Genomic DNA, 23,730 nt, shown 5'->3' on the forward strand with positions numbered 1-23,730 from the left:
GGTCTGCCTTGCTCTATGGCGACGAACCACGTCCCTGAAATTCATCAGCCATGATCTTTTAGCTATGGATGTGTTAGCTATCAGCTATGGATGTGTTAGCTATTAGCTATGGATGTGTTAGCTATCAGCTATGGATGTGTTAGCTATCAGCTATGGATGTGGTAGCTATCAGCTATGGATGTGTTAGCTATCAGCTATGGATGTGTTAGCTATCAGCTATGGATGTGTTAGCTATTAGCTATGGATGTGGTAGCTATCAGCTATGGATGTGGTAGCTATCAGCTATGGATGTGGTAGCTATCAGCTATGGATGTGTTAGCTATCAGCTATGGATGTGTTAGCTATTAGCTATGGATGTGTTAGCTATTAGCTATGGATGTGTTAGCTATGGATGTGTTAGCTATTAGCTATGGATGTGGTAGCTATTAGCTATGTATGTGGTAGATACTAGCTATGGATGTGGTAGATACTAGCTATAGATGTGTTAACTATTAGCTATTATTGTGTGTATTTTGAAGAATGCCCGAAAAAAAGATGAGCGAGATTGCTTGTGTGAGAACTGTGATCACGGTCTATGATCCATTATGTGAGAACTGTGATCACGGTCTATGATCCATTATGCGTGAACTGTGATCACGGTCTATGATCCATTATGCGTGAACTGTGATCACGGTCTATGATCCATTATGTGAGAACTGTGATCACGGTCTATGATCCATTATGTGAGAACTGTGATCACGGTCTATGACCCATTATGCGTATCTGTATGACGTCACCGTCAGGGTCCAAGGTGGTGAGTGTTTCAACAGGAAGTGGAGGGTCTTGTCCTCTCTTTCCTTTGTCACCAACTCATTGGAGGTTCCTGTGGAGAGAAAGAGAGGATAAGTAATCTTAAAAAGAGATAGTTTACTTACTTTATTTTGGACTTACCGATGATGTGGTTGTCGTTTCATAAAAAAATATTTAAAAATGAGTTAATTTTGTTGGTTATGAAGCCACATCCAGAATCTCCTAACAAGAAAAAAAATCAATTTATTCCAACTTAATCCCATATATTGTTACCTGCATACTGCCAGACCTAGAAATCCGAACAGTCATATTTACACTGACGTCACTCGGGTTGGAAAAATCAGGTGGATTATGAAGTGTCGCTGCTGGCTCAGATCTTGGTTCCATGTGGTCTGTAGCTCCTACGGGGGGAGACTAAGTACACCCCCGAAGCCCACTAACACAGTAACTCTCTGTGACCATGGTTCACACCACAACCCTACCAGGAACACTGGATGCCCTGCTTCACCCTGGATATATTTACAGATATATTATATTTGTATATTATATTTGAATATTTGTATATTATATTTGAACTTTCTCTTCAAATCCCTCGTTTTCACAAACCGACTCACAAAATAAAGATAATGTGGGTGATCCATTTCGGTCTTAATACAACAGAAAATCTAATTTTCCATTTAAAAAGACGGGAACGAGATCCAAGGGCAGGCTGGACTGAGTTTATTCCACAGTGACCTACCATGTGGAATACAGTGTGTGGGTCAGAGGGGTACGATACAATTATTTCCATGACAGAATTAAAAAGCAATTGTTACGGTTTTCTAGGTGTGAAGGAGAGGCAGACCAAAATGCGGCGTGTAGATTACGATTCATGTTTAATGACAAACACACTAAACACAAACACTACAAAACAATAAACGTAATGAACGTAACGAAAACCGAAACAGCCTATACTTGTGTAAACTAACACAGAACAAGGACATCAGGACACTAAGGACAATCACCCACGAAACACTCAAAGAATATGGCTGCCTAAAAATGGTTCCCAATCAGAGACAACGATAAACTCCTGCCTCTGATTGAGAACCACTTCAGACAGCCATAGACTTAACTAGAACACCCCACTAAGCTACAATCCCAATACCAACACACCACATACAAAAACCCATGCCACACCCTGGCCTGACCAAATAAATGAAGATAAACACAATATATTTTGACCAGGGCGTGACAGAACCCCCCCTAAGGTACGGACTCCCGGACGCACATCAAAACAATAGGGAGGGTCCGGGTGGGCGTCTGTCCATGGTGGCGGCTCCGGCGCGGGACGTGGACCCCACTCTATCAATGTCTTAGTCCCTCTTCCTCTTGTCCTAGGATAGTCCACCCTCGCCGCCGACCATGGCCTAGTAGTCCTCACCCAGAACCCCACTGGACTGAGGGGCAGCTCAGGACTGAGGGGCAGCTCGGGACTGAGGCAGCTCGGGACTGAGGCAGCTCGGGACTGAGGGGAAGCTCAGCACTGAGGGGAAGCCCAGCACTGAGAGGAAGCCCAGCACTGAGAGGAAGCCCAGCACTGAGAGGAAGCTCAGGCAGGTAGTTGGATCCGGCGGATCCTGGCTGGCTGGCGGTTCTGGCAGATCCTGGCTGACTGGCGGATCTGGAAGAGTCTGGTTGACTGGCGGATCTGGAAGAGTCTGGCTGACTGACGGATCTGGAAGAGTCTGGCTGACTGACGGATCTGGAAGAGTCTGGCTGACTGACGGATCTGGAAGAGTCTGGCTGACTGGCGGATCTGGAAGAGTCTGGCTGACTGGCGGATCCTGGCAGACTGACGGATCTGGCTGCTCCATGCTGACTGGCGGCTCTGGCTGCTCCATGCAGACTGGCAGCTCTGGCGGCTTCTTGCAGACTGGCAGCTCTGGCGGCTTCTTGCAGACTGGCAGCTCTGGTGGCTTCGTGCGCTCCAAAGCATAACACAGTGCCTGCCCGGGCTCACTAGCCCCCCGGTAAGCACAGGGAGTTTGCCCAGGTCTCCTACCTGGCGTAGCCATACTCCCTGTGAGCCCCCCCACAATACATTTTTGGGGCTGACTCTCGGGCTTCCATCCGCGTCGCCGTGCTGCCTCCTCATACCAGCGCCTCTCTGCTTTCACCGCCTCCAGTTCTTCTTTGGGGCGGCGATATTCTCCAGGCTGTGCCCAGGGTCCTTTTCATCCTCCCATGTCCAGTACTCCTCTTTGGGCTGCTCCTGTTGCCTCTTCTCCTGCTGCACCTTGGGACGGCTACACTCCCCTGGTTTAGCCCAGGGTCCTCTCCCGTCAAGGATTTCCAACACAGACTGAACAGACAGCACAAAGCACAAGGATGTTTATATTTAGTGGGGAATATTGCCAAACACACAGTTGCCCTTGAGAGGAAAGTGGTTTATACTTGACCCACTAAACATGCTATACAATAGCATTCGATACTAAACAGTGCATACACTAAACATTCTATACAATATACACCAAACAGTGTACTGTATACACTAAACATTCTATACAGTCTAAAGTTGTCTAGAAGGGATACAGCCTTTTCCAAAATGGACTTTTCATAGCAGTTTTAGAAAAATTACGCTTCAGGTTAGGAGAATTAGCATATGGTTAGGAAAAACGTTGGCTAAAATCAACTTTTGACATCCATTTGGACAAAAACTGTATACCATGTAGACCTGACCCTAGTCTACACTGAACAGTATATACAATAGGAATGGAATCAAGCTCAACAAATGCATGGTTTCATGTGTTTCATACCATTCCGGCCTCCTATGGTCTTCACACAATAAACAGTATATATGCAGTACTCTGTCCACAAATTGACCTGGTACCTCTTCAAAGCGGTCAAGAATGTAACATTCTCTGACTTCCTGACATGTGACAAGTCTGTATACGTGGCACCAATAGTCTCAGTGACTTCGACAGTGACCTGAGGCAGTCAGACCTTAACACACATGCGGTGATGCAGAGACTCGAGGCAGCGCACACGTTTTCAGCGACAGGATCTGACCTCACATGCAGTGGTTCCTTTGGTCTCCAGAAGGTGGCAGGATTCCATCCTGATCTTGGACATGATCACCACATAACAAACAGTCAGTAGATCCAAGGTCTTAATTATTACTACTCGTTGTCTCATTGAAAGAATTGCTCGAATAGCATTACAGCAGACATTGGGGGAAGGCCGTGACATATGACAACAACCAAATAGCCAACCTCAGTGTCAGAGCTGCCACCCAGTTTGAATGAATTTACACCTGTGAGGTTCCACTTCTTTCCCTATGATCTGAGAACAAACCACAACTTTACTGTATTTGATGGCAATATGGTATACTGGACCTATATAAAGAGTACAGTATTGGTGAACTATTGAAACAGAGCATTTTGTTTTGATCACCGAGACAGATGTTGTCAGATTGGTCTGTTTTACAGCAGAGATCTACAGAACAATCATTATTACTCCCATACTATGTGTAACACATTCAACTCTCCTACTGCCACGTGCCATGTAATGATATAGCTTGACAGAGTTGGCTACAGTACATACAGCATGGGACCAGGCTAAAGAAAGCCCACACTAGGGTTACGTTACCCCTTTGTTTGTGGTATTATGAGGCTAATGGAAGCCCACGTAGTGGGGTTATACATGACCCCTTCATGTGTGTAAGGCTTACCTCTGCGCTGTCTGCAGTTGCCAGAATAGGGGACCTTGGCAGAAACAATCAGATGCTCATTTAAAAAAAAAAAAAAAAATCCTATGTGGTCTAATGTACCAGAAATAACCAGTGTCAGTGATTGGGTGTAGAGTGAAAGCGGAGTCAGGCGCAGGACACAGGTATAGAGTAATCCAACTGAAGTTTACTCAAAGAATAAAGCAAAATTCCAAATAGGAAAATACAATACAACACAACACAACCACTAACGACATGAACAATCACAGACAGAACAGAAATGTATGTCAGATGGTTAAATAGGAAATGTAATGAGGGAATGTAAAACAGGTGTGTGTGTAATCAGACAAAACAAAACGAAACAGAAAAATGGATCGGTCGTGACTAGAAAGCCGGTGGCGTCGAACGCCGAACACCACCCGAACAAGGAGAAGGGCCGACATCGGCGGACGGCGTGACACATAGACTGCCACATATATCACAGGTCTCCATTGCAGCTAGCACATCGAGATCTACAGTGGCAAAATACATTTCATAAATTCATACATTCATTTACAGTGGAAATTAATCAAGTATTCTGCAGTATAACCTGTATATTCTGTATCAGATCAGATCACAGTCTGTGATTAAAGAGCTGAACATATCTGAATGTAAGGTTTCCATGACATGCTGTATCAATGGCTGGTTTTCTGAAGATACTCTTTTCTGGGGGAAATAGAAGACTAGGGTGTAGCCTACATTCATAAGCCCTTTTCATTGGCTTCTCGTAAAGGAATTTGTAAAGCATTGTTCTAATAATTCAACTGTCACGTTAGGGGTTACCAGCAGTCATTTGCTTTCAAAGACCCTGTGGGTAGCGGCCAAGATGTCATGCTTGGATCAATCTTAGATGATCCTGGTCTGATAGGGTTGGACAGGTGAACAGTCAGAATGGTCTGATCATCACAGTCTAGAGAGAATCATGTTAAAGAATACTAATAATGTAGTTATCAGACAAAAGAAAAGAAAGGCATCAAACTGATGGAGAAAACATCAGGGGTAATGATTCACTCACCACACACGCTGTACCTAAAGACGTCCGCTCTGATCAAATGGATTGACTCCCACAGTGAATCCTGATACATGGCAAGGGCATAAAACACAAACTCAGAAGTCTCATTTGTGACATTCTAATTTTGTAATGACCCATTAAGTAAACACCAATGACATTAGCGCTGATGTACAGTGTTAGGGAGCAGTAAACTACATGTAATTCAACTAGTAATGTAACTACATTTTGCAGTAACTTGGTGGTAGTTGAACTAAATTCTAATCTTGATAGTGTGTTTTGTAGTGAATACATTTGCCATGAAGCAGTGTCGCTAACTTTTGGAACTGTACAGTAATTTATTTGCTAAATAAAATATGGGTGAAGTAGGCAAGAATTTCCTTTCTTTTTCAGCATCAGACCTGCCTAATTCTCACTTGAAACATTGTTTTTGTGTTTAAAAACTTCTCAGGACTGCAATCCCGTTAAAGGGATGATATGACAACAGCCAGTGAAAGTGCAGAGCGCCAAATTCAAACAACAGAAATCTCATAATTAAAATTCCTCAAACATACATGTATCTTATACCATTTTAAAGGTAATCTTGTTGATCCCACCAAAGTTGTCACGCCCTGACCTTAGTATTCTTTGTTTTCTTTATTATTTTGGTTAGGTCAGGGTGTGACATGGGGGATGTGTGTTTTTGTCTTATTCTAGGGTGTTTTACTGTCTAGGGGTATTTGTAGATTGATGAGGTTGTTTTCATCTAGGTGTTTATGTTGGTCTATGGTTGCCTAGATTGGTTCTCAATTAGAGGCAGGTGTTTATCGTTGTCTCTGATTGGGAACCATATTTAGGCAGCCATCTTCTTTGGGTATTTCGTGGGTTATGGTCTATGTTATACGTTAGCACATTGTTTATATAGCGGTCACGGTCGTCTTATTAGTTTTTGTTTAAGTGTTCTTCGTGGTCTTCATTAATTAAAGAAGAATGTATTCCAACCACGCTGCGCTTTGGTCTACTCCATACGACGATCGTGACAAAAGTGTCCGATTTCAAATAGGCTTTACAGCGAAAGCACCACAAACGATTATGTTAGGTCACCGCCTAGTCACAGAAAAATTCTGCAATTTTTCCAGCCAAAGAGAAGAGTCATAAAAAGCACAAATAGAGAAAATGAATCACTAACCTTTGATGATCTTCATCAGATGACATAGGACTTCATGTTACACAATACATGTATGTTTTGTTCATATTTATATAAAAGAATCTCAGTATACATCGGCGCGTTATGTTCACTAGTTCCAAAAACATCCGGTCATATTGCAGAGATCCACATCATTTTACAGAAATACTCATAAATATCGATGAAAATACAAGTGTTAGACATGGAAATATAGATTCACTTCTTAATGCAACCGCTGTGTCCGATTTAAAAAATGCTTTACGGAAAAAGCAAACCATGCAATAATCTGAGAACGGCACTCAGAAAACAAATAGAGATATCCGCCATGTTGGAGTCAACAGAAATAACATAAATATTCACTTACCTTTGATGATCTTCATCAGACTGCACTCCCAGGAATCCCAGTTCCACATTAAATGTTTGATTTGTTCGATAATGTCCATCCTTTATGTCCAAAGAGCTACTTTTGTTAGCACGTTTGGTAAATAAATCCAAAGTCATGAAGCGCATTCCCTAGTTGCAGACTAAATGTCAAAAAGTTCCGTTACTGTTTGTAGAAACATGTCAAACGATGTATGGAATCAATCTTTAGGATGTTTTTAACATAAAACTTCAATAATATTCCAACCGGAGAATTCCTTTGTCTTCAGAAAAGCAAAGTAGCGCGAGCTACCTCTCATGTGAAATGCGCGTGACTGCTGCCAGACCTCTGACTCAATCTTCTCTCATTCTCTCCCCCTTCACAGTAGAATCCTCAAACACGTTTCTAAAGATGGTTGACATCTAGTGGAAGCCTTAGGAAGTGCAACATAACCAATATCCCACTGTGTATTCAATAGGGGCTGGGTTGAAAATCGACCAACCTCAGATTTCCCACTTCCTGTTTGGATTTCTTCTCAGGTTTTTGCCTGCCACATGAGTTATGTTATACTCATAGACATCATTCAAACAGTTTTAGAAACGTCAAAGTATTTTCTATCCAATACTAATAATAATATGCATATATTAGCAACTGGGACTGAGGAGCAGGCAGTTTACTCTGGGCACTTTTTCATCCAAGCTACTCAATACTGTCCCTGCAGCCATAAGAAGTTTCAATAGGCTAAATTAGACATTCTGTAAACTTCTGACTCCAGAGTGATCTTTTCACAAAATAATTTGGATGTAGTGAACTACTTTTTCAAAGTTACTTAGTTAAGTAAGTTAACCATATTTTTCTGAAGGGTAGCTTCCACTGTTCAGTTTGTTAAACTACTAGAGTAGCTTCCCAATTGCTGCTGGTGTAGTGACATTTTGTCGGGTCAGTCTCACCTCTGGTTCTTTTGACAAAAAAGCTAGTGCTGGACGTTCCCAGGTTGAAGTCCTTCAGTTTCTCATCCTCTGACATTAACATCTGAATCTATAGACGCATATTAATTTATGTGTTATATACATAATAGGCTGAGAGGAATATCAGACCGAGTCAAACCCCATTGGGCAGTGTAGACAATCTATCCGCTAGGGGGCAATACATTCTCAGACATCACAGTCAATGTTGGAATGGTCTCTCGTCCTCTCCATCATAGTATACCTTCTAATCACAGGAATCTGACATGACTGAAAACATACAGGAGTAGACAATGATCTTTGGCCAGGCTTGGTTTCCGCCTCTTCTTTTGTAGTATTGTTGAGGATCGAGTGAATCGACCTTATGCCTTGAATGGATAAAAAAAGGTATATTATGGTGGAGTATTAGTTTCATCATTTTGGAGACGAGAACAAGTTAACATCAATAGAACTGCAGGGGTGTTAATTATTATTTTCGAAAATATATTCTGTTCTTTAGTAAGCATCATCAAATGTGACGTCATTGATGAACAGACTGTAAAACAAACTTTTCCCTTGCTTTTCTATTAGACAGTCTCACTTCGTAGTGAACAAAATGGCATCCTTCCTAACCTTCTAAGCCAACGTCGTCTCTCTCAACAGTTAACTGTACTGCCTTACCTCTTAAACTCAGACCAAATGTGACTTCTGAGTCAGTCCCAACCACTCCCAACATGCAGCAGGAAGATGCTGGTGAGCTGACCTCAGTCTTTCCCCAAATAGCAAACAGCATGACTGTAGCTACCAGCATAAACAAAGCAAGGGAAGCAAATTCTGGAATTATGAAAATTCTGGAAAAAAACCTCACCTTCCACAGGAGGAGAAAAAAGCTGGAAAACTAGGAAATATTAGTATTTAATCCAAAACAATCATAAGACCGGTACCACCTAGACGAGGGATGGGCAACTTGCGGCCCCCACCCCCATCAAAGTTTTTTAACCTAACTCCTAAATTTAACCCTATAATCTTAACCCTAACCCCTAGCCTAGCAAACATTAGCCAGCTAGCTAACGTTAGCAACCTAGCCACTTAGCTAGAATTGGTAACATATCATACGTTTTTCTAATTTGTAACATATTATACGTTCACAAATATGTAACATATTGTATGTTTTGCAAATTCGAAACATATAATACAAATGGTCATTTGTAACATATATGAAATGGGTGTAACGGTTTTCTAGGTGTGAAGGAGAGTCGGACCAAAATGCAGCGTGTAGATTGCGATCCATGTTTAATGAACAAAACAAAAAAAACACGAGTCAATATTAAACACTACAAAAAACGTAACGAAAACCGAAACAGCCTATACTAGTGAAAACTAACGCATAGACAGGAACAAGGACACTAAGGACAATCACCCACAAAACCCAACACAAAACAGGCTACCTAAATATGGTTCCCAATCAGAGACAATGACTAACACCTGCCTCTGATTGAGAACCATATCAGGCCAAACATAGAAATATACAAACCAGACACACAACATAGAATGCCCACCCAGCTCACGTCCTGACCAACACTAAAACAAGGAAAACACATTATGAACGATGGTCAGAACGTGACAATGGGTGATGGACATACACAAATTAATACATACCATACAAAACATGTTTTACTAAATGGAGTCTCTTGGATTTACGTACAGAAAAATAAGAAATGCTTTGGGACCAGGTTGCTAGAGCAGGGCTCTTCCAACCCTGTTCTTGGAGAGCTACCCTCCTGTAGCAAAAACCTACGGGACGGTAGCTCTCCAGGAACAGGGTTTTAAGAGCCCTGCCTCAGATCTGAAATGACATTAGGTAAGCATTTCGGTAAACAGACCATCCAGTCTATCATAAGGCAAGGTGAAGTAATTGATATATTGCTTAAACATATCCAACATTTTCAGATGTACATGAGTGCCTAGGGAGTAGGGGCTAGGGGTTGATTTAATATTCAGACACACAGGCTGGTACAGGAGGTAGGCTGGAACCTCACACGCTTGTGAAGAACAGGAAGGCCCGCACACTGTTTAAGCTCCCAGTTAACCACTTTATTGACAACGTTTCGATCCGACCCGGATCTTCGTCAGGTCAAACAGTAACAATAAAAAAGATGAAGTTGGAAACTGTTGGAATAACAACACTTATGACCAGGACGTGCGTGGCAGTAGATATAATTACAGCAGCGTTTCCCAAACTCAGTCCTCTGGACCCCAAGGGGTGCACATTTTGGTTTTAGGCCCCAACGCTATAAAGCTGATTCAAATGATCAAAGCTTGATGATGAGTTGATTATTTGAATCAGCTGTGTAGTGCTAGAGTAACAACCAAATGTACACCCTTTGGGGTCCCGAGGACCGAGTTTAGGAAACCCTGAATTACATTGACCTATTTCCAAAACCAATCAAATTCATTCAAATGTATTTATAAAGGCCTTTTTACAGCAGATGTCACAAAGTGTTAATACAGAAACTCAGCTTAAAACCCCAAACAGCAAGCAATGCAGATGTAGAAGTACGGTGGCTAGGAAAAACTCCCTAGAAAGGCAGGAACCTAGAAGAAACCGAGACAGGGACCAGTCCTCTTCTGGCTGTGCTGGGTGTATATTACAAGAGTACATCGCCATTAAAGCCAGATTGTTCTTCAAGATGTTCAAACGTTCATAGATGACCAGCAGGGTCAAATAATAATCACAGTGGTTGTAGAGGGTGCAACAGGTCAGCACCTCAGGAGTAAATGTCAGTTGGCTTTTTTTCATGGCCAAGCATTCAGAGGTCGAGACAACAGGTGCAGTAGAGAGGGAGCGAGGGAGGGCGAGTGATATCAATGAGATGGGCAAATGTAGTAGTTACAGAAAATATGATATATACAGTCGTATGAAAAAGTTTGGGCACCCCTGACAATTTCCATGATTTCCATTTATAAATAATTGGGTGTTTGGATCAGCAATTTCATTTTGATCTATCAAATAACTGATTGACACAATAATATTTCAGTAGTGAAATTAAGTTTATTGGATTAACAGAAAATGTGCAATATGCATCAAAACAAAATTAGACATAAATTAGTGCATAAATGTGGGCACCCCAATAGAAAAATCACATCAATATTTAGTAGAGCCTCCTTTTGCTAAAATAACAGCCTCTAGACGCTTCCCATAGACTCTAATGAGTGTCTAGATTCTGGATGAAGGTATTTTGGATCACTCCTCCTTACAAAACATCTCCAGTTCAGTTAGGTTTGATGGTTGCCGAGCATGGACAGCCCGCTTCAAATCATCCCACAGATTCTCAATGATATTCAGGTCTGGGGACTGGAATGGCCATTCCAGAACATTGTACTTGTTCCTCTGCAAAAATGCCCAGGTAGATTTTGAGCAGTGTTTTGGGTCGTTGTCTTGTTAAAATATACAGCCCCGGCGTAACTTCAATTTTGTGACTGATTCTTCAACATTATTCCCAAGAATCTGCTGATATTGAGTGGAATCCATGCGACCCTCAACTTGAACAAGATTCCCAGTACCGGCACTGCCCCACAGCATGATGGAACCCCCGCCAAATTTGACTGTGGGTAGCAAGTGTTTTTCTTGGAACGCTGTGTTCTTTTGCCGCCATGCATAACGTCCATTGTTATGACCAAATAACTCAATCTTTGTTTCATCAGTCCACAGCATCTTATTCCAAAATGAAGCGGGCTTGTCCAAATGTGCGTTTGCATACCTCAAGCGACTCTGTTTGTGGCGTGTGTGCAGAAAAGGCTTCTTCCGCATCAGTCTCCCATACAGCTTCTCCTTGTGCAAAGTGTGCTGAATTGTTGAACGATGCACAGTGACACCATCTGCAGCAAGATGATGTTGTAGGTCTTTGGAGGTGGTCTGTGTTCAGTGGACACTGACAGCTTAAATCTCTGCGATAGCTTTTTGTAGCCTTCCTCTAAACCATAATGTTGAACAACCTTTGTTTTCAGGTCATTTGAGAGTTATTTTGAGGCCCCCATGTTGCCACTCTTCAGAGGAGAGTCAAAGAGAACAACAATGTGCAATTGGCCACCTTAAATAACTTTTCCCATGATTGGATGCACTTGTCTATGAAGTTCAAGGCTTAATGAGCTCACCAAACCAATTGTGTGTTCCAATTAATCAGTGCTAAGTAGTTACAGGTATTCAAATCAACAGAATGACAAGGGTGCCCACATTTTCGCATAGCCTGTTTTTCACATCTGATTTAATTTCAACTTAATATTGCTACACTAAAAATCTTTGTCTGGACAGCTTTTATTAGAAAATGAATGGAATGCCACTGTGATAATTTCTGTGACGACAGAGTCAATTATTATGCTGCCTCAGAGGGGTGCCCAAACTTTTTCATAGGACTGTACATATGGTATGTACAAAATGACACCTCACATGCTTATCAGGGAAAAAAAATCATAGACGCCTCAATAAGGCTTGGCAGGTCCTTCATGCCGTTGTATTCTTCAATTTTCATGACGTCTATAGCCCTTTCAAACCACGTCAACACGTGGACATGAGCAAACACACAGGACAACATACAGCCAAACAGACACAGAACCCAATAGATGACCAAATGTATGAATGTTAAATACATTTCTTTAGATTAAAAAATAAAAATGTTGCTGGGTTAGATACTTAATGAGACCTTTCCTGGGAAGGCGGGTAAAGCAGTCTTCATCCGTCTGGCGTGCATCATCAATGGCTCTCGCTCTCAAAAGCTGAGTGACGCTGTTGAACACTTCTATCAAGTTCCTGCAATTCACAAAAAGGAGATAGTGGGAGAGAAAATTTAAAAAATAATTCTAACAGAACTGTTCAACAGATTTCTCGTGGAACCAAGATGCTTTTATAAGGTTGTTGAAAGTAGGCTATGCTACTTCTGGCAAGAATGTCATACCCACAAAGGGTTAACTATAATTGAATGAATATGTGGACGTGAGAAAATAAACCTGTTAACCAACGACTTGGGAGGCTTTCTCCCTCAGAAGTGATGCTGTGATGGTTACAACAGTATTACTGACGAAAGCCTCCTCCAAAAATTATTTCGAAATGATAGAAAATGTTAAATATGCATGGTTTTGATAAATATAGATGCAATACATAGGACTATACTGTAGGCTAGTTATTGCTTTACACTGCAGGTCTCGTCAATGGGGTCCTTTTCACGAAGGTGTTTTTCGTGTTTAATTAAACCCATAGGTTAATAATATAAACATATTTTGACAATTTACCATGTTTTACGATAATATCATGAACCGTTTTTTCGGCTCCTATAATTATTAAAGAAACAATTTGATTTCATTGTTTAAAAAATGAAAAAAATGTACGATCATAATTTGCAGTGTGCAAGTGTAGCTATAGAGACAATTTCGCCACAGGTAAATCTAATTAGTGAACCGCTTGAAAAGACGCCCCTACAAGACCATGATCAGTCAAAATAAATAAATAATGTTGTAATCATTGTTATTCCTATTTGTTAAAGACAGCAATTTTAATTCATTATTGTATTCGAAGTATTTTTGGGGGGGAAAATATGCAATTTTTCTGTGTGGAGGCATTCGACCATTTGCATATAATAGCAAACACAAACAATCTAAAGATGTAACATTATAATTTTGATAAATTAAAATTGAACTTTCACAGTTATGATAAATTTCACTTAAACTGCCTTATTTACGGTGATACAATGTAATAGCTAATAACGCCCTTCAATAACAAATGGCACGCTTGGTTGTTTGATCTACAAACAGTGACAGATACAATCTATTCATTTATTATTGTGTCGTGTGCTTTGCCATTTGTAGGTAAATATAACAACAACTGTTAAGCGATAGCCTAATGATTACACCACTTAGACCTTCTGTGAGAACGGAATGTACTCAATGAATAATGGACAGCAAATATGTTAAGATTTCACTTGAGGGAAAATAATAATAGTTTTTTGTGTGCATAAAATCGTATACAGTAACGTAAGCCTATGTTTTGATCAGCCTCGTAACAGTGCCAATTTGGCTAATGGGAAACATGCAAACCCCTGACATGCTTCAAATGTAAAATAATGTCGGGGAAAAATCCAAACTATGGCCATGCCTGATCAGATTCCCGAATAAAAGAAAAGAGAACAACATTCCACAATAAAACAAAAAGGTAAATCGTAAAGACATGGGTGTAGCCTACGAAAATAAAATCTATCCGCTGAAACATGAAATTCGTTAACATTGCCGCATGACTGATGCTTTGTTTGTTGTTAATGTGCAGCCCCGGTAGTTTTGATGTTTACACGTCAGTGCGGCTTAAGGTTTACATACAACAACTCCTAATGATGTCAGATAGATCACTTAACACCTGTCACTGTAGGCTACTTGTGTAACCGTTGAATGTGGTTATTTCACATTCAGATTACTCACATAAATGTTTGCTGATTTATGAACTAATCGTTATTCCTAACCAACAGGTTTGACATTTACAACACATATACTTTTCCTGTCAGAACTGCAAGCATAATCGAAATAGGCCTATTCCCATTGTTTTCCAGTTTCAAGTTTCAAAGTGTATTCGCCACTTGCACAGGATAAAACAGGTTAAAAACCAAACCGTGAAATTCTTACCTTGGGAGCTCTTTCCCAACAATGCAGTGATAATACTACTATTACTACTACTACTAATGATAATAATAACAATCATACAAATATAGAGAGTAATAATAATAGAAAATCTAATGAAACAATTAAAATAAGCGTAAAACCCACACAAGAACTACGACAGATAAAGAAACGTTCGTTAGCGGCCTTGTGTAACTTCATGACGTCTAAGTGTATTCAAGATCAACATAGATAGATATAGGTTAAAGCATAGTTAATTGCATTTGGTGTTTCATACATACACAGTGCTTGGAAGGAATGCTCGGGGAAACCGCCACGCAGTAGGATAAGTGGAGGTCAGTGCCACGGATCAGGTGAACTGAAAGTGCACAGTGCTCAGCCTCAACAGAGCTGAGGCTAGACATATTTTCTAGTCCTGCCTCCTCCTCCTTTACATAGACGAGACAGCGTACCTGTAGTCATTCACCTTGCTACTCCCGTGGCTTCGCGTAACACTACTCAGTAAGCAAAGGGAGCATTTGGATTGAGATAAAAGACAGGGGATACAAGATAAAAGACAGGGGATACAAGGTGCGAGGTTAGGGGACGCTAGCTGTAGGCCTATTGATGAATCCTGCTATGAGTCAAGTTCAAAAACCGTCAAATTGAGAGAATCTTACAAGATGGCAAAGTCCTCGGAACAGTTTGATGACCCCGACTGTGTTTGTTCCTTCGGTATGAAGTTAACGTGGGATATCAACGACCCAAAACTGCCTCAGGTATGTCAAAATCTCTCATATGACAGTTTACGCTATGCTTTAGACTATAGGCTATTCAATGAGAGATATTTACATTTCCAAAGTATATATCACTTGACACTCTATTAAATCAAAATATGTCAAGGTTGAATTTAAATAAATCATTGTTTCAATTTGTAGCCTAAAGATATACAAAGTTCAGGATAAATTAGTTTGCACTCAGATTGTCATGATTTGCCTAATATGCTTTCACAACTCAGGATTCAGATATTAATTTGCGCTTTGTGACCATATCTTCGGGTCTCTCCACAATCAAAACGTATTGCAGTAAGCCAGGCATATTCTAATTATTGGCCTGTACCTTTCGTGTGTAGCCTTATTATCCATTTAGAAAGCAACTATAAAGTAAGGAATGTATATTTCCCCCTAATTCTGACAGGACACAAAGCAGTATGACGCTTTTCAAGAGTGGACGGATGGTTATGTGCGTTACATCTACAATGGCGAGGACAAGAACGCACAGCGCCACCTGAGCGGATGGGCTATGCGGAACACCAACAACCACAACTGTCAGATTCTCAAGAAGTCCTGCCTGGGTGTCGTAGTATGCGGTCGAAACTGCACGCTGGCTGATGGAAGCAAACTCCAGCTCAGACCGGCGATTTGCGACAAAGCACGACAAAAACAACAAAGTGAGTAAATGCATTATGCACATCTGTATTGTACGGTGTACACTTGCCGACGAGTCTCATCGGGAAAAAAGGATGAAAACATCGTATTTTTAACATTAACAATGCAGCTGTTGATGCTGTATCAAATGAATCATAATGATAGCCTACTTACTGGGCCTGTCGACTATGTAGACTGTTTTTGAGAATATAACCCCACTCTGGATCGAGATATTCAACTTTTGATCTGGTCTAAACACTTGGTAGGTTTCCTGTGACTCCTTCATTCAGTCATCACCTTGACACACTATAGGAAATGTGGCACTGTGCTTCATCATAATAATAATATCCTCACTAAAAAAATAACGAAGTTGGCTACAGTCGAGGATAGACCACAGGAGCAGCCAAAATGTATGGAAAACATTCTTGGTTGTATTTTGAAAAAGCAATTAGATTCTTAGTGTGCTCAGATTGTAATGATCATAATAACATAATACACAGCTTTATATACAGGACACCTAGTCAAACAACTTCAATTAAACAATATTGTTGGTCTGAATGAAAAAATATATATTTAAAATTTAAAATAATGTTTATTTTATATATATTTTTTGTATTAATTTCCTTAAATCATTGTTTCACTTGTGACCACTCCCCACACTATGATCTTCCTCTCACATCCAGAAAAGTATAATAGTTAATAAATAAATGTACAATACCTGAATACAAAGGTTGCTTTTATACTATCAGCCCAGAGGGAAGCCAAATGCAAAATCAAATAATATGGCCTTGTTAAAAACTGTGTGTTTGTTAAAAACTGTGTGGTTGTTAAAAACTGTGTGGTTGTTTAAAACTGTGTGGTTGTGTGTACTGGTGGTTGTTCTCCAGAGAAGCTGTGCCCCAGCTGTAACTCTGCCCTGGAGCTGATGCCATGTAGAGGACACAGTGGCTACCCAGTCACCAACTTCTGGAGAATAGATGGAAAAGTCATATTCTTCCAGGTTTGTGGGCTCATTCTCAACTGAGATTCTGGAAACACTTTATTTAACGATCTTCTTTCCTCATAAACCATTAATAACCTGTTTGTTGATCATCATATATAAAGCATTTATTACCTACAAAGACCATGTACAATAGCTGTTTTCTACTTACTTCATACTATAGATGTTTAGTGGTTTATAAGCAAACCTTCAATTAAAGTGTTATGGTTTCAGTATAAAGACAAATTGACAATGAATTAGCAACTGGCGTGGGTTCATAAATTTGGATGATTGATTAATAATATCTGAAGGCAAATAATTTGAATTCACGATAAAGTAGAAAACAAGAAACACATTGTTTTTGGTTACGAGCTTCGGTGCAAAAAAAATCTAAGTGTGTGACTAAAGATTTTCTAAATAATTTCAAGAAAGTAACAATCATAGTACGTGTTGATGTGATTGCAGGCCAAGGGAGTCCATGACCATGCCAGACCGGAGAGTAAGTCTGAGACGGAGGCCCGGAGAAGTGCAGTGAAGAGGAAAATGTCCTCTCCACACTTCTCCCAGAAGAGGAGGCTGATAGAGTCAGATGTAAGAACATTTACCCTCCATGGTCATATGCAGTGGAAGTCTGAAGTTTACATACACTTAGGTTGGAGTCACTAAAACTCGTTTTTCAACCACTCCACAAATTTCTTGTTAACAAACTATAGTTTTGGCAAGTCGGTTAGGATATCTACACTGTGCATGACACAAGTAATTATTAAAGATACAGAAGTATCTATATCCACAGTAAAACAAGTCCTCTATCGACATAGCCTGAAAGGCCTCTCAGCAAGGAAGAAGCCACTGATCCAAAACCGCCATAAAAAAGAAGCCAGACTACGGTTTGCAACTGTACATGGGGACAAAGATCCTACTTTTTGGAGAAATGCCCTCTGGTCTGATGAAACAAAAAATAATACTGTTTGGCCATAATGACCATCGTTATGTTTGGAGGAAAAAGTGGGAGGCTTGCAAGCCAAAGAACACCATCCCAACCTTGAAGCACGGGGGTGGTAGCATCATGTTGTGGGGGTGCTTTGCTGCAGGAGGGACCGGTGAAATTCACAAATTAGATGGCATCATAAGGAAGGAAGATAATGTGGATATATCGAAGCAACATCTCAAGACATCAGTCAGGAAGTTAAAGCTCGGTCGCAAATGGGCCTTCCAAATGGACAATGACCCCAAGCATACTTCCAAAGTTGTGGCAAAATGGCTTAAGGACCACAAAGTCAAGGTATTGGAGTGGCCATCACAAAGCCCTGACCTCAATGCTATAGAAAATATGTGGTCAGAACTGAAAAAGCGTGTGCGAGCAAGCAGGCCTACAAACCTGCTTCAGTTACACCAGCTCTGTCAGGAGGAATGGGCAAAAATTAACCCAAGGTATTGTGGGAAGCTTATGGAGGGCTTCCAGAAACGTTTCACCCAAGTTAAACAGTCTAAAAGCAATGCTACCAAATACTAAATGAGTGTATGTAAACTTCTGACCCATTGGGAATGTGATGAAAGAAATAAGAGCTGAAATAAATCATTCTCTCTACTATTATTCTGACATTTGACATTCTTAAAATAAAGTGGTGATCCAAACTGACCTAAGAAAAGGGAACTTTTACTAGGATTAAATGTCAGAATTGTGAAAAACTGAGTTTAAATGTATTTGGCTAAGGTGTATGTAAACTTCTGACTTCAACTGTATGTACTCTGAATTATGTCTACCTGCTTAGCCAGAGGTGGATGGTTCCTCTCAATTGTTTTCCTGTAGGAAGATTTGTCTTGCCACTGTTGCCTTTGCTTTCTGTATAAGCCCTGTGCACCTACAAGGACATTGAAATATGTACTGTTGTGTACTGTTACTTGTTCAGACTGGGAGATACCATGACCTGGGTGCTCCTTTCCCCAACCTGCACCAGCTGTCCTGCATGGAGGGCCCTGACCGCTTCAGCATCATCGCTGAGTCCAACTTCCCCTTCCAGAACCCTGAGCCCTACAAGACCCAGCACTACCCGCCCTTCCAGAATCCTGAGCCCTACAAGTTTGCCTACGACTCCCATGCCACCCTGGGTGAGGCCCCCTCCACACTCCAGAAGCCGGCCAACCACCGTCTGTACATGCCCAGGCCTCCATGTAGCTACGACTTTGCTGTGCCTGGCTATTTAGGCTCTGGCTCCTACACAGCCCTCTACAAGGACCCCAGTAGCCACCAGGCAGAGGCCCCTGAGCCCAGCAAGGTGAGCTTAGGCCTGGGTACCAGCACCACCACACCCCACACTACCGGCACTCTCTCGGGCCATGACCGCAGCAGCTACGACACTCCCAGCAGCAAGCATCACGGCTGGAAGCAGATCCTGGGCAAGGGGACATACGGGGAGCGGGGAGAATATGGGCAGCTCCCTGGCAACGCCAACCACCACTATTACAACAGTGAGTATCCATGCAGGACCCTGACGGGCCCAGTGCCAGCCACGCCCGCCTCCCTGCAGACCATCATCACCACCACCACCAAGGTGTCCTACCAGCCCTGCCCCAAGCCATCCGTGGTCAAATACGGCGATAACATGTATGACGTTAAGGGCCTGCCCAACTGCAGCTCCTTGCTCGAGGACACCTCGCCCTCCTCCTACTCTGATCTAAAGATTACAGAAGATTCCGGGGTCATCAAATCGGCACTGTCGTACCAACCGGAAACCCTGCCAGCCAAAATCGAGAGGGCAGAGAACTTTGACACTTACCGATACAGCAACTACACGTCCAACAGCTATCCCGACAGGGTTTCTCATCCGCTTAGGTATGACGGAGTAGGGTACTAATAGCTCACACCAACAGATCAGAGAATAGGGAGATATGACAGAGGAGTACATTTGATAGTTGTAACCTGTATACAAATGGTCAGAAAGAACACTTGGAACAGACTTAATGACACCTTTTATCAGGTTTGTGAATATCTATTGTTATTTATATATTTGAGGTGTTGGAATGCATTTGGACTGCTAGTGATGACAGTCATCTAGGACATTCACAACATTTCCCAATTTGCATTTAACTCACAAATTAGTTATTATGCAGGTTGACCTTTATTGTCATGAGTCTTGCCCTGGGGGCAGAACTGAACAGTTTCTGCTAGATGGGCCAGCTGTATGTCAAAATTGACAATATCTTAAAAATTCATGAAAACAAACATTTTTGCTTTTTAGTCTTAAAGGGATACTTTGGGATTTTGGCAAGGAGGCCATTTATGTACTTCCCCAAAGTCAGATTGACTCGTGGATACCATTTTTATGTCTCTTGAGTCCAGTATGAAGGAAGTTAGAGGTAGTTTTGTGAGCTAATGCTAAATAGTATTAGCGCAATGACTGGAAGTCGATGGGTATCTGCTAGCATGCTAGCTCCAGGGTTATCAGTGTGGTTAGGATTAAGGTTAGAGTTAAAATCAGATTTCTTGACTTTGTGGCTGTGCCAGCTAGTGACCACTCTGCAGAGCTGCCTCCAGTACACGAGTCATCCCAATAAATGCCAACCTGCTGTTATTATTGCCTTTGGATAAAATAAAATAAAATAAATCAGTTTATTGTGTTTGTAGAACATGAATAGGTATTTTGTCTGTGTTACGTTATATTCCTATGTCACTGGAATAAATGTTGTATAGATTGGGATGAGCTACAAAAGCATAATGAATGTGCTCTTGCTACCAGTGCAACTGTAGATACAGTCTTGAACTGTACAGTCTCTGAACATAATTATGTGACATTAAAATTCAATAAGCTCCCACTATAGATTTGACACATTCTGAAGTTGTGGTTATGGCCTTTGTTTTGGTCCAATTATCATTCACCTCCAGCCCTTTGAAAGGGCCCCCCTCCATTTTGGGGTAGGGACGGGAGAAAGAGAGAGAGAGAGAGAGAGAGAGAGAGAGAGATGTCTTTGTCCCTCCCTTCGAGAATGCCGGTAACACACGCCGCTGACAGTATCTCTCCTCGCGGCCGGATCAGCAGGGAAGCAGCGCCGCTTCATTCGTTGACCCCGCCGGGGAGTTTTCCTCTGATGTCCCGTCTAGATAAACAAATTACTCACTATTATTGTAATGACAGAGGTGGTGTGAGCCATGAATCAGTTTGCCCATATGTGGATGAGTAGGTAACACCAGAGGGGATTTGATCCTCTGTAGGGTAACTGTGTGCAGACAGGAGACATAACTGTGCCCCTGTCAGACAGACAGATTACAGACTGATAAAGCTCTGTCTCGATATTGTTTTGACGATTATGGAATTTTGGTTAACGATTATTTGTCACAAAAATCGCCATGGTTCTTATCATAATTGTCAATTTTGTTGAAAAATATTTTGAGCTTGTAAAGCATTATAATGCATCTTTTAAAATGAGCCACGACATACCTAATGAATACAACACAGCTCTGGTGACACCCCTGTCTCAAAAACAACTAGTTTGACCGCTTTGAACTATTGGTAACTAAGCTTCTCCTCCCGACCGTGCTGGTGTTGTGACGAAAATCTCCCCCCTGCCAGAATCCCCCCCCCTTTCGCGTGAATGCACACGCACTCAATTCTTCATTGCTGCGACTTGCTTGCTAGTTGAGATTTCTGCTCTTCACTCCGTTGTCAGTTTAATATAACACACATACATTAATTATTCATTTCGGTTGCCTATCCTGATATGAAGTTTGTTCTATAGAAAGTATTTGACTCTAGTGACAAAATTAAGGAAATTAGAAGGGGGGGAATTCTTGTCTGCCAAAATTCTCCCCCCCTTCTATCTTGGGACTGCAAGGCCTGGCACACTTCAGAATAATTTTGGTAGCTCATGTTGACCAGTAGTGTGTACCACAGAAAGTATTTGGGCAAGAAAATGGCCTTGCCATCAGGATAGGCAACCAAGATGAATAATGAATGTATGTGTGTTGTATTAAACATAGAGGAGGGAGTAACATGTTGTCAAACATTAAACATTTCAGAACAACTACTAGTTGAATAAGACATGGGAGAGATGACAAATTTTGGCAAAGAGATTTATTTATAGACTAATACACTTGAAACAAATAGCCAAACCGAAAACTGCAGACATTACTAGTGCCTCCCCCTCGATCAAACGGCAATAAAAACAATTATAATGAAAGCTGACAGCTGCCTTGAAGGACACAAATAAAACCTGCTTTCTGCTACTAAGATCAGTGAAATGTAGGCTAAACTGACAACGGAGTGAAGAGCAGAAATCTCAACTAGCATGCAGTCGCATCAATGAAGAGTGTGAGTTCACGCCGAGGGGGGGTGGGGGGGGGGGGGTTCTGGCAGGAACACCTGTTCTGTTCACAAAATGAGTTTACCCATTTCATGTAAAAATTAAAAACTGCTTTTGGGTAAGCTATATCTACTTGAATATGACGATTATTATTTTAGTTCACATTTATTGTCCACAATTTTCAGTTACATATACAATATTTTTGCCATCTCTACAGAAACCTATTACCTTGTGTTCTCTTACTTTTACAGAGACATAGCTTCTTCTGGATAGTTGAGATGGGTGTGTAGGCATACACCTAAAATGCAGCGTTTTGACAGAAAAAAACATTTCATATACAACATGTTTGTAAAAACGTTGAAATGTAAGGTAGAGCACATGAGACTACAAGGCAGTATAGGTATAGTGACATGTATGTATTATCTTTAAAACTATACACTTGGCTGACGATAGTATGTTAGAATCATAGATGATAGTACAGTGCATGGTAGGCTATGGTGCTTTATACAACGGGTGGGTCTAATCCTGAATTCTGATTGGTTAAAAGAGCATTCCAGGCAGTGCATTCCAGCTAAGTCTATGATGTTACAATGCCCATTTACTCTGTTCCATCTGACTGTGCAATCCACTGTCTCATCAGCCCAGCCAGGCAAGTTATAAACTAGACTGTAAAAAGCACCTAGATATTATCTCCAATTTATTTTAGACTAACATTTGGTTTTCAACAGCGGAGATTTGAGTGATTCATCAAACCTAACTTGTTTACCTGAAAGGATCTCGTTTACAATACCATTCCCCTCTGTATGGCATGGGTCGTGGCTTTATTCTACAGTCCTGTTTGAGCTTGCAACTCTCTAGATCTTATCGAAGACTGAACTAAATTGGTAAGCAGATTGTAGGCCTACATAGTGGTGCTTGTTGCAGTGAATGGTAGCACTATTTCCATGTCCAGTTTCAGCTGGTTTCTATAAGGTAAACCTGGGAAGTATCAATTATTTTCCTTCAAAGCATTGACTCAACTCACATTCACACTGGACGGAAAACAAGTAATGTCAATTTAGCTGCTGTTTAAACCCCACCATATAATCACCATCATATCAAGTTAACTTTCAACACTATCAATGGTTTGTATTCATAGCAAATGTACAAACAATTTGTCATATAAAAAGAAAGGGTTCCAAAAGGGTTCTTAGGCTGTATCCATTGGAGAACCCGTTTTGGTTCGAGGTAGAACCTTTTGGGTTCCAGGTAGAACCCCTTGGGTTCCATGTAGGACTCTCTGTGGAAAGGGTTCTACATGGAATCCAAAAGGATTCTACCTGGAACCAAAAATGATTCTTCAAAGGGTTCTGCTATGGGGACAGTCAAATGACCCTT

The 23,730-nt window shown here is 41.2% G+C and overlaps 1 protein-coding gene across 1 annotated transcript; it reads left to right on the forward strand.

Moving 5' to 3' along the window:
* Positions 1-15,063: 15,063 nt before the first annotated feature.
* On the forward strand, positions 15,064-20,884 carry LOC109909723 (chorion-specific transcription factor GCMb-like). The gene is made up of 5 exons (XM_020508736.2): positions 15,064-15,428; positions 15,847-16,099; positions 16,964-17,076; positions 17,521-17,646; positions 18,966-20,884. Exons 1-5 carry the CDS (start codon positions 15,333-15,335, stop codon positions 19,908-19,910), a joined length of 1,533 nt encoding a protein of 510 aa, XP_020364325.1. The 5' UTR covers positions 15,064-15,332; the 3' UTR covers positions 19,911-20,884.
* The last annotated feature ends 2,846 nt before the right edge of the window (positions 20,885-23,730 follow it).

Source organism: Oncorhynchus kisutch, linkage group LG18, assembly GCF_002021735.2.
Source record: "Oncorhynchus kisutch isolate 150728-3 linkage group LG18, Okis_V2, whole genome shotgun sequence".
Classification (NCBI taxonomy): Eukaryota; Metazoa; Chordata; class Actinopteri; order Salmoniformes; family Salmonidae; genus Oncorhynchus; species Oncorhynchus kisutch.